Source organism: Lissotriton vulgaris, chromosome 1_1 (genome assembly GCF_964263255.1).
Source record: "Lissotriton vulgaris chromosome 1_1, aLisVul1.2, whole genome shotgun sequence".
Lineage (NCBI taxonomy): Eukaryota > Metazoa > Chordata > Amphibia > Caudata > Salamandridae > Lissotriton > Lissotriton vulgaris.
The window spans coordinates 444,035,294-444,048,180 of NC_141685.1; the positions used below are offsets into that span (position 1 = coordinate 444,035,294).

At 43.5% G+C, this 12,887-nt stretch overlaps 1 protein-coding gene across 6 annotated transcripts in view; it reads left to right on the top strand.

Annotated features, from left to right (window-relative positions):
• PATJ (PATJ crumbs cell polarity complex component) overlaps positions 1-12,887 on the top strand; it is a 1,366,227-nt gene that overhangs the window by 46,165 nt on the left and 1,307,175 nt on the right. For all 6 annotated transcript variants that reach the window (XM_086953328.1, XM_086953320.1, XM_086953345.1 and 3 more), the window contains exon 4: positions 6,243-6,452. In XM_086953328.1, the coding sequence (XP_086809454.1) occupies positions 6,243-6,452 (210 nt within the window). The remainder of the gene's footprint in view (positions 1-6,242; positions 6,453-12,887) is intronic.

The window sequence follows — 12,887 nt, forward strand, 5'->3', positions numbered from 1 at the left end:
GTCCCCATGCTCGAAGGGAAAACGTCTGCATATCAGAATCCCAGAGTTGGAAGTTACCCTGGTCTAAAGATGCATAGAGATTTAATGAAAATGCCAGAGGACCTAAAGTTTGACATGTGGTGCAAAGATAGTTGAAGTGGATGATGGTACTTTTCAAGTAATGACAGCACTATTCCTGATTAGTTCGAGAAAGGTCTCAATAATTTAAACCAGAACTCAACCCTTGGTCGTGTTAGCACAGAATAGATGAGAATAATTTAGATAAAATGTGTAAAGTTTGCGAGATCACAACATTCTAGTTTTGGAATATTTAGTACACAAAGGATTCAGTTTTTTGAGATCTCGCCTAGGCAGCGCTTGCGCTGTCTCATTGAGGCATGCAGTATATACTATAGCGTGGAAGCTTTGTTTAAGCTCCGCCCACTCTCTGCCCATCTTTTGTAGTGGCTTATGTCCTAAATGCAGCTTTCCCATTAGTTTTAGGCTTGTTAGTCCCTCCTCCTGACGTTCATATTGTTATTTGTGTCCTTCCATGGCTATTTGCCCCTTTACTGTGAACACTATTTAGCTCCCGTGCCTCTCCGTCCCCTCCTGCAGTCCATGACTTCTCAGGACACCACCACCCTGCACTCCCGTTTGTGACTTTCTGCCCGCCCGTTTTCCCTTTTAAAATGCAATAGGACTCTTGCTAATGCGAGTTCTATTGCATTACAAATGCTTGTTTTTAAAGTAGTGCGCAGCTATTCCTTACATTGTACGCATAGGCGCCAAAAGTCAAGCAGCAGTCGCCTGGTTGTGGCGGGGATAAATAGGGAAACAAGATAGCAAACAGAAGCCAGGTGTGGCTGTGTCTGGTTATAGTTAGGGCACACTGTCGCAAGAAGGCAGGACGTCAGCCCACCCCGCATTAATGCCCTGGAAGCGGGAGCCTACCCCGCATTTTTCTTCGTGGAAGATGCTGCTGCCGCGTGACCTGAGTCGGAAGTCAGGTGGACAGCCTGGACATAGGAAGATGAAGCTCGAGTGGATGAATGAGCACAGGGTGCAAGGCAGTAGGTAACATCGTTATCTTACAGTTTCGAAGCATCTCCACCAAGTTCGTATTAAGTGTGAAAATGCTTCCAATAGTTTTTATTGAGAAAGTGGTATTCATTATAAAAGTAGTGCCCAAGATAGACTTTACTCTTCTTGACTGAGATCACGTTATCTACTTGGTGATGGAAAGCCACGTGATTTTTTTGGCGTTGACTTTATAACCAAATAAATGGTGTGACTGCTATCATTTTTACAGCCCTGGTGAGGAGCTGCCCAGATTTGCTATTCCGCGCCAAAAGCCATCACCATTTGGTGCAACCTTATCCTCGAGTTTCGGAGCCTGTATTGCCTTTTTAGGTTTCGCCTATTACCATTCGCTTGCGAATGGAATAGCGAAAATTCATGGGCTCGATCGAATAGTCAAACCACTGCGGTTTCCACTGCGGTTTCTTTACAGTGCATGTGAGGTCACGTGACCACAAAAGCGGGTCACGTGACCACACACGCACGAGCATCTCCCTAATCCGCCTGCCCCCACCAGGCTCTCCCGCCCCCATCCGGCTTCCCTCCGCGCATCTGCCTATCACACTTCTCCCCTCGCACGCATTCCCGCCCCCCCACCAGGCTCTCCCGCCCCCATCCGGCCCATCTGCCACCAGGCTCTCCCGCCCCCATCCGGCCCATCTGCCTATCACACTTCTCCCCTCGCACGCATTCCCGCCCCCCCCACCAGGCTCTCCCGCCCCCATCCGGCCATTTGCTTTTTCGAGCCGAGCATGGCGGAATAGTCTTGCTTTCCCGGTTTTACCTTGTTTAGATTTGTCTAGCCCTGCGCCCGTATTTCTGCTCCGACCCATTCCCCGCTGTTGTCTTTGCCACTTCTTGTGCACACCACACACCAGATCTCCCTCCGCCGCCCGTATTTCTGATCCCACCGCCGCCCGTATTTCTGATCCGACCCATTCCCCGCTCTTGTCTTTGCCACTTCTTGTGCACACCACACACCAGATCTCACTCCGCCGCCCGTATTTCTGATCCGAGCCATTCCCCGCTGTTGTCTTTGCCACTTCTTGTTTTGGGTTGTTTGTATTGCACCAGGCATACGACAATAGTTGTGTGTCAAGTAGGCGGTTCCTTTGTCTTTTTCGTTTTTTTTTACTTCACTTTAGTTCTTGGGTGCAGTTCATCTTGGCATGGTGGCACTGTAGCATGCTTAGAGCACTATTGATCACACAGGAACAGTAGGCAAATTGGTGATGGCAACTTGTAATATCTACTTTTTCATTTTCTTCTTCACTCGAGAGTAAAGAAAATGGTAGTGTCACCTATATCTTTTTGTAGTGAAACAATGGTGTCTCACTATTTTGGTAGCGACATAACAAGCCAGTTTATTAATGTTTTCACCACATTAATGCATACAGTTAGCATTAATTTGTATGTTTCTTGTTGATGCATGTGAGCAGAGTGACATTTCTTGTGCATGCGATCATATATGCAATTTCGGCTGTATCTAAATAATGTTCCATTACTGTTGCCAGTGAGTAAGGTAGCTCTTCTGTTGCAAGTGAGCCCCTCTCCCATCTTCCCTCCCTCTCTTCCCACTCACCCCTCAACCTCCCCTCCTCCCTCTCTTCCCACTCACCCCTCACTCTCTCCCCTTTATCCCCTCCCCTCCCTCTCTCAAATCCCACTCCTCACTCACTCCTCTCTCCCCTCTCCTCACCCACCCCTCTCCTCTCCCCCTCCCTCTCTCAAATCCCACTCCTCACTCACTCCTCTCTCCCCTCTCCTCACCCACCCCTCTCCTCTCCCCATCTCCCATCTCCCATCTCCCCTCTCACCACTCAACACTCTACCATCTCACCGCTCACCACTACACTCCCTCTCCAATCCCTCTCTCTCTCCTCACTCACCTCTCTCTCCCCTCTCCTCACTCTCCCCTCTCCTCACTCACCCCTCTCCTCACTCTCTCCAGGCCTGACTCTCTCCTCAACTCTCACCACTCTCCTCTCTCACCACCACTCTCACCTAGGCCTCACTTCTCCTCCCCCTAATTACACTTCTTTCACGTCTGGATGAAAGGCCGACATGCCGTGCAGAGCTCGGACCCGGGCCTGCAGGTCGCACCAAATGCCCTAATCTAATACTTAACTCACCGACCCAACCAGAAGTAAACGAGTTACCACTGGCCTTCAAAAATATTCATTTTATTTCTGGCATTTGAAACAGACGGAGCTATTTCGGCCCTCAAAAAGTAATTTACCTTCCAAACGTAATCAAGCTCTGTCTGGTCTTTACCAGCACTCAAGTTATTTCAGACTTTTATATTTTAGTAATTTATGTCCTCTGGGTGGAAAATGTTTTTGTCTGCCCTTCTTCAAAGTATTTACTTTCCTCGCTGACAGTTTACGTTTAACTATTATTTTTTTAAACTTTACGTTTTGTTTTGTCAAACTAACTATAACGAAGACCCGTTGCCACGCTGGAATTGTGATGTTCTTCTGAGAACTTATGTTCGTGTTACTATATTTTTATTAATCATTTCCACTCGAATGATTAGGGTGTTTTGGCAAATCCGAGACCAGAAGCAATATTGTGACATCAAGTTCTAATCTCATCCTCTATGAGGATGAAATTGTGTTCATTACGTGATCTCTAGCTGGTGAGCCTGTGGCTGTGGTTTCTTCCGCTGTAACAAAGATGTTCCTGCCATTATCCAATTTAATGAGACGTCATTTATCACCCTCGTCTGGATGAAAGGCCGACATGCCGTGCAGAGCTCGGACCAGGGCCTTCGTATTTTTCGCAGTTTTCGCATTTTTTTCCTGAATTCCCAATGAAGGAGCTGGCACTCGGTGTGACCTTCGGCAGATTTTTTCAGCATTATGCCTCGACATATGCATCTCTCTAGTTTCCAGTGCCAGGCGGAACAGCACACTCGGGGTTTGGGTGCTTCTTTAATTGAGCTGAACAGTATGAAGGGCTTCCATTTGCTACCACTGTTGCCACACGCATTGAACTCGCCAGGCAGCCCACCCCCTCCCTCTCCAGCGTGCGCCGAGCTCTCCCTTGGTTGCCACACGCATTCAACTCACCAGGCAACCCACCCCCCTTCCTCTCCATATGGGTGTTAGCGTTTTTCTTTGATCTCCGCCGCACGTTCACACAGGCTCCTCTCTGCCCACGCATCTCTCCTCTTCAGTAAACAAGCACTGGCGTTGCCAATAGGTCTCGCAGTAGGAAAGTTGGAGCTATTGGTTTTGTAAATGACATTTTAGATTTATATATCGTTATTGGCATTGTCAATAACAACTATAAATATAAAATGTCATTTACAAAACCAATAGCTCCAACTTTCGAAATGCGAAACCTATTGGCAACGCCAGTGCTTGTTTAGGGAGTGGAGTGGTTTATACAGCGCAAACTTGACTCCTAGGCATCCGAGTTCTCTACATGAGCACCGGCGTTACAGGCGGACACGTTCTGTTAAGCACAGGGAGATAAGTGATTAGCTCAAAATCACAGGTGTTGACCGTCCCTGCCAAGACTCGAACCCGGTTCCCCAGCTGCGAGGTCGACAGCTCTAGCCGTTAGGCCACAACCTCTCCCCTTGAAATCTAGACCACATCTGGTGCCTTTCCAACAGAGGTTGGTTAATGCTACAAAAGGTGAAGTTGGAGCGGAGATGAAGCTTCAAGGTGAACGTCCCTATCATTCTTCTTCTTTTTTTTGCCTTCTGTTCTTCGCAGTCATTGATTGACATAAAACGTGTGTTAGAAGCAGCTGATCTACCTCAAATGTCCACCGGAACTGATTTGACTAATCAAGGAAGATGCTTATTAAAATGACTGAACAACAGTTTTGTTAACATTTTACATTCTTACTCAAGTAGGTTTGGTATTAGGGTAATCCACAGCTCTAAACACATCCTTTTCTATAATTCATTTATTTCAAAAGATCGTGAAATACCTCATCTTTCTTGGATATTGGCTTAAAAGATTGTACCTGTTTGGTAAGACTGTGCTGATAAGATATATATGTTTAGACCACTTAAAAGTCTCAGGGAGAGTGTCAGAGCAAGGGGGCAAAGGCAGAACCCTAGCCCCACTTCCCTGAACCTATGAACTGGCTGAATATGCGAACAGCACCACCTATCTTTTGCTCCTCGCGGGTTCATGCAAGTGCACTTTATAACAGGTAGGTGGCGTGTAGCGGTCCACATGAGGGCCTCTATGAGGGCTGAAAGCATTACCCGGAGCCCGGCTTCACCTCATCTGACTTACAGACTTGGAGTCTTTCTTCCACGTATTTTAAGACTCGCTCGGAAGCGTGGATCTCTTCAGTGATCAAGAACAATCCTGGGCCGATGCGGGAGACTTGTGCTCTGTATTTCTAATGCATGCTAGTTGTCAAAGGTTTAATAGCAGACTTCTCTCGATTTAACATTGTAGTACCGTACTTCTAAAATTATTTGTATTTAAAATGTGTACTTTTGCAAGCACATTACCCATGTGCTTGGTTTGTCCCTAGCTGGTCCTCAACATGTTTTAATTCTGGTGGGTCATTTAGCTTCCATTACGCAGGTGAGACAAAGCATTTAATTTCACATTATCCACAGCTAGCCCACATTAATTAACTACCTGTCGCCCATACTACCTACCTCCTCCATGATGCCCTTCTGCCCACACAGCGATTGGTCCATAGACATTGACTTCAACAAGCACCCTTAGATAATAATAATATTTTGTGTTTTCAGTGATATGACCACCGAAGGCCCTGATTCTGTATTAAAAACACAGCTTTATACTATACCCTCTAAAAGGCAATATTTCTCTCCATGTGTTCCCATACCTGGCGTGTCACGCAGTTTGGTGCTCACTTTCCCTCCATATTAAAGAACAGTAGATGTTTCAGCACCCAGGCTAATGTGCTGCATAGCTAAATACATATAAGGTCATAAAGGCGAGACCGATGTATTGCAAATGCTTGTTTTTTAAACTAGCCATTTTTCCTTGAAGTCGTAGAAATATAGTGCGTATTTTAAAAACTGAAAATGAAGTAGAGTAGCATAAATTTTAGTAACCTGTGTAAGTCCTACTTAGGGATCATCAGTCTGTTGTTATTATGGTGCTATAATCTTCTTTGGTGCGACAACATGTATGCATTTTATGAAGTAAAAACAGTAACTAAGTATGTTTTATCCTCAGCTAAACCGTATGCCATCAAACCGTTCAGCAGAATTTGAGTTTTCCAAGAAGGGATTACTAGTATTTGGCACAGACCAGTCTACAACCAATAATCTTGGGAATGGAAACACTTATGAAACCTTTGATAAATCAGCTCAGTCTAGAGTACCCCTCCTAAACGTACAACTTGAGGAAGATGAACTTGACAGAATCCTCCTTCGCATGGCAGAGGTAAGGCCTTGCAAAACAAATGTTTTTTTTTATTTTGTATTTTTTTAAATTATAAATGATGCTTATATGTTAGACAAAGAGGTTGGAATAATATTGAGAGGATCATTTACATCTCACCAGCCAAAATATCCTTCACAATATTTGATTTGTCTCGTCTCAATGCGTAAATCAACAAAAAGAGCTCTGGTTAATGGGCATGGATAAATAGACATCTACAAGGTTACTTCTGCACCTTTAGCATGGTTGTGTGCATAATATCACTGTTCTGTCTTTAAAAGCCTAAATTACTTACAGCAGGAATCAATCTCCTTCTCACTCTTCCCAGTATGGGATACAGTGCTCCTCCTCTTCCACTTCATGTGGAGGCGCAGTTGCACATTCCGAGTCCAAGCTTTTCATTCTCACCGTTTTCTCTCTATTTGTCATTTAGTCTTTCACAACATCCCTACCAATATCCTGGACTGCATACTAGTCCCTTGTTCTTCTCCAAATAGCTCCTTTTTTCTGTCTTCCAACATATTCATATTGTCTTCTGTACTTTCAGTGAAGCAATTGTTCTAAATTAACCCAATACCACTAACAAGTATTTTGTTTTTCCATAGTCTGCTCTTCAGAGCCCTATTGTTGATATTTTCTTCATCTCCTGTCGCACATCCACCTATTTCTTCCACTTAAATGCTTATTGTCTATTCGATATCAAGCCTGATTAAACATACTGGGTGATGCTGTTTATCTGCTGTGTTGGTGTATGTCCAGGGACTATTATCTTTAGTAGAATTCCTTTAGGGTGTGCTTTAAATATGTATGTATATATGTATGTCTATATGTATATATATATATATATATATATATGTGTGTGTGTGTGTGTGTGTGTGTGTGTGTATATATTTATATGTGTGTGTATATATATATATATATATATATATATATATATATATGATAAATATATATATATATATGATAAATATTAATATGTGGTGTTAGTAAAGTTTGTTCATGAACTGCGCGCTAGTCACTGTATCCTCTTACTGCTCCATTGCCAATGCTTCTCTGAAGTCTGTACCAGCCACAACTGCAGAGTACGCCTATGAAGAGACACGCAAGGAGAGAAGCGACAGATCAAAGAGGAGGGTTAGATGCTGTGACACCTCCCACGGGACATTGCCATCCCTAGTTGTAGCATATCATGCTTATTCGCTTATAATAAGATGCATAATTCTTCTGTTCCTTTCCTTGATGTATGCGCCACATATCCCTCAGGCCTTTTTCTTGTGAAAATGCAGCTAACTGGGTAGTCCCAACTTTAATCTGCACCTCTCTGTGATCTGTCCACATCTTGATCCATACTAACATTGAGTTCACATCCATAATGTATAAGGACTCCAGAATATTGGCCAAGAGAGCGCTCACTTTTGACCGAACTTCACCTTGTAGCCTCCGATGCCCATATTCACACAGCAATGTGATTTGCTAATGCAACAAAACTCAGTGACTCAAGCGTACTACCCAATGATATCCAACCATTTTTATAAAATAGCAAATGGAGGGTCGTCCTTGAATATATTTCCTCTCACCTAATCTCTTTAATAAACCTGTTACTGCATAACAAAGAGTATGTTTACCCCCACACTTTAATAAAGCTGGTACTGAATAACAAAGAGTATATTCACTCCCTTCACAAATTGGTATTCTTTACCTAAATGTTCTCTTTAGTAACTGTGACTATGAAATGCATGATATTATCTTGCAGCCAGTGTCATTCCAGGTCAGTGTATTCCAGGACGGTGTCATCACAATGCCTTGCTGTGTCCTGTCACACTGCCCCATTCCGATATCTCTCGTTCATCAGAGCATTTACTGCACAAATGCATATCCAAGCTAACTAACCAAGTCCACACCAACAATTCTCTGGCCTTACACCTTTGTACAGTAGGCTTCTCACTGGTATCTTTTCCATTGCTCAATGTGCCTGTCACCCAAATGTCTCTGCAAATTTTGCTTACTCTTCTACAGTACAATAAGCACAAACATTCAGGAGCGAAACGAACAAACACAAGATGTACAAACGCGTCTCTTACTATAGACCCATTCTGTATGAAAGGATCCACTCTTGTAGTATTCACCCTCTAGGTCTCAATTCACTGCACTGTTTTGTGACAGCAACTTCTAAAAGTATTTCATCAATAGAAGTACATTGCGCACATTGACAAAAAGCTCTCATCTTGAAGGAGTCTGTAGTATCTTTCCACATCAGGCAAGATGAGATATACAGCGCATCGGCATAGTCAGCGCAGAGGCTTCACATTGGTCTTGCTTTCTGAGCCAATTCCCTTTGGGGCACACCATAATCCTCAATCCTTACATGACAGGGTCTGCCCCATGTAGCAGCAGCATTCTCTAAGGTGCCTACTAGGACTGGTGTTGAGCTATTCTTTTCCCTATGACTCCCTCGACTGTAGTTCTTTTCCTCCATATTCCCCACTACTGCCGTGGCCTTTTTGATGCTCATACCTCCAACCATGCAGCTAGCCCCCAAAGGGCCAGCATTTATGTTATAAATTCCTGGTGGGGCTATGCTTCCATCTACCTATCTTCTTCTACTAAACTTACCCTGGAACTAAGCCTGAATAAACATATCCTGTTTTATACACCTGGCCAATGGACTTTCCATTTACAACAATTTACTGTCACTGAACATTTACAGTCAGATGGCAAAGGGTATCATACACTTAACATCTTGTCCCTTTTGGCTGCTGCTCACTCCATCAAAGCCATTCTTTTGTTTTTGGATGGGTTACATAAGGTCAGGTGATGTTGTAACTGGTCTCTGGCTTCCTAGTTCTTCTCCAAATGTGCAAGGACAAGGTTTATGTAGAAATTAATTGAGTCTGCTTTATGTTCTTACGCAATTCATTTCTTGATGACTCTCTCTTCAGGTTTTCTGGCCCAAGCCTTCCCGGGGACAAGGAGAGTGGAGGGGATCAAAGAGAAATGACCACCTGTGTGATTTCCTGAAGGATGCTTGGCTCCTAGAGGCCCTCATGCTCTGCGCCTCCTGGCCTGTGGGCCCATGCCTTATTTTCATTTATTTTTAAGGGGGTTCACTTTCCAAGCCAGCTCGCCGGATAACACTCTTGCACCACCTCCATAGCACTGTAGCCTGCGCTTTCTAGGCCCGTGGTCTACCAGATGTCCCACAGACTTGTTGTCTGGGTCACCAAGAGGCTACAGCAGCACATACTCGGTGCCTTGTGCTCCCGGAAGGGGAGTGCCATCTCTTTAAAACCCAAGACAACGCAGTTTTCACCACGTCTGGTGATTATGTTGGGACCGCAATCACAATCCAGCAGACTCTGTATTCAGAATTATTTGCTGGGGTCTCCTGTCAGAATCGGAGGATTTCGGCGATGAGGCGGTCATGCAGTACTCCTGGTCATGCCTCGTGCACTACTCCTGGTCATGCCGCCAGCTCAAGCACTAGTGACAATGAGCAGCTTGAGCTGAGTAATACTGGTTGCAGTTGAAAAGCTTTAAAGTTACATGGGTCAACTCAGCAAGTTATATATCTAAAGTTAATACTTCTTTGGCAATTAGGGGACTTTGGGCGAGATGTAATAACATTAGGAATACCGATTTCATAATTGTGAATCTCTCCGAATCGCAATTAGGAAATCTGTATTCTCTTCGAATTGCAATTAGGAAATCGGTATTCCTAATTTAAAATGGTCTTTATAGTTTTGTTAGCGATTGCTAGTGGGTCGCAAATAGACCTACCTCAAGCATAATAATGAGGTAGATCGCAATTTGCCACCCATTAGGAATGGCAGCCATCACAGGGATGGTGGCCTGCTGAGATCAGCAGACCATCATGTCTGAGATTGCTTTTTGATAAAGCAATTTTTCTTTTTCAATGAATCTCGTTTTCCTTAAAGGAAAACGGGATGTATTTAAAAAGATAAAAATTAAACTTTGCAGTTTAATTTTTTTCATAGTGGAAAGGGGTCTGTGGAACATTATTTACATTCTCAAAGGGGAAAGGATCCCTTAGGGACCTCTTCCCCTTTGCGAATGGGTTACCCCCAGTTTTAAACTGGTGGTAAACTATTAGTTTTTTGCAACTGGAATTCAGTCGCAAAACAGTAATACGTACCATACCGATTCAGTATTTGGAAGGGACACCCCAAATACACCCCTTCCAAATACCAAATCGAAAATGCAATTTGGTAACAAGTTACTGAATTGCAGTTTTCACTTTATACATTTGAAGAAGGATTTTTCCAGTCACAAACGTCTCTATTCTGCAAATCGTGGCATTTGCTAGCAGAAAAATTATTTGTAAATCTGGCTTTAGTACCAGTAAATAATATGGCGAAACTTGAGGACTTGCTCATTGTGGAGCGCCCCATTGAAGAGTTAGGTTGGCTGATTTTTTACACCAGCACAAGGAGCTTCCGGAACCACTTAAACTACACAAGGTAAACTGGTACTTCTACTGTGTGCAGCTTGTTGCAAAAAAGGCTTCAGGCATAGTAATGATGGCCCAGTAGCTGTGAACCACAGTATGGATAATGATTGTGGAGTGGTGTGGCTCACTGGTTAGAGGCGGCAGACCTGAGAGCAGAGGACGGCCCGGGACCAGGGTTCAATTCCAGACGCGGCAGGGTCGTGGGCCAGGGTCAGCGGACTCGATAATTCTCGCCTCGGTGCCTACTCTAACCAGGGATCACACTCGGCAACTCTGGGCATTAGCTTGCCTCATCTCCACAACGGCCCCCCACATACGCCGGGATGCCTGGTTTCACCTTGGAGATACCCAGGAGGGAACATCTCACAGGGAAAGCCATTACGGGTTCCCCAGCGGTCTACAGCGCGGAGATACCCCATGTGGGGTGATTCATGCGCTTTACAAGACATCATTACATTACATTACATTGGTGCTGGCTAGAAGCTGCCATTGCCCCTTGAGGCAAAGTCCATACCTAAAACACAGTCCAATAAAACTGCAGCTTAGGGGCTTGATCTCCCAAATAGTAAGGTACAAAAGAACAAAAGAAGTGTAAGGGACTCTCAGTGTCCAGAAACTTGGGGTGTGGGGGGGATGGGAATAGGATAGATGGGGGTGTCAGTAATGTGTACTCCCCACGCTCTTTCTTTAATATCTTCAGTGTTTATGTGGTGTACTTCTAGACCCATATACCACCTGTTAGTAAAGGTAAATATCGTTTTTGGACAATCGATTAAAAGGACATGAAGGTACACATAATATGGAAAAATTAACCCATAGACTCCCATTAGCTAAAACATATGTTCCATTTCTCTTCATATTTTTGGATGGATAAAGGTCAATGGATTTCAGTAATGGTGTTCATGTCTTTTTCCAGGCAAAGAATAATATTTAATGTTATTCATATTTCTATTGATAGAGAGAATTCCTATTCCCATAATAGTAGAACACAGAAAATATTGTACTGACTAGTATATATTGAAGAAACCCAGGTTTGCAATTGATGTATTTGAATAGCAGGAAATGGCCTGATATACGGACTAGTTAAACATACACTTTTTAGGGAATAAAATGAGAATTGCCCTCACTTTTGCTTCATCTTTCTTAGCCTATTTCATCTGTTTTACTCTTTATACCTCCTACTTAAGAAAAGAGAGTGACCATGGCTACCATATAGAAGACAGTCCTTTTAATCAACTGAGTAGATCTGTCCAACAGTTGAGAAGCCTGGTTGACAAACCTAAAGGAAAGATTCAAGTGAATTCTTATCCTTGCATACATTTGGGATTTACCTCCTAATGTTTTGTTTATGCACTTGACTCTAGTAGCAAGCACATGCCACATAATGCCTGTAGTAGGGAAATACTTGATCGCTTGGGGCTGCGAAAACACATCTTCATATAAGACTTAGACTTGTGCTAAGACACTCCAATAATTTGGAATTTAAAGAAGAAAACCTGGAAAGTATAATGTTAATGTGTCAAACCAGTGGGCAACCATTTGTTTTTAAATAGCAAAATTGGAGACCTCAGACATTTTCGGGATTGATTGGTGATATGGAGAGGAGTACTGAGAACATGAGGGAGAATACACACATGGAAGATGATTGGATGGTCCACATTAACACTCTGTACTTAAATAAGGAAGCTCTTGTGGTACACGCTGGCTCTTGCGATGTACATCTGATAAATAGGTCCTCTGTAGTGGATTTGATGGAGAGCAAACAACCATAATAGCATACTAAAAGGCGCTCTGTCTGACTACGTTATATAATTCTTCATTACAGTTGGAGGTAATTATGATCATTTGCGTGGCTTTATTTTACACCTCTCCTGAAAAAGGGCAATACTGATTTTGCCTCCAGTTAAAGGCCGATTGCATTGTTAAATGTGGAAGCAACATTGTATATGAAAATGGTATGTAACTTACCT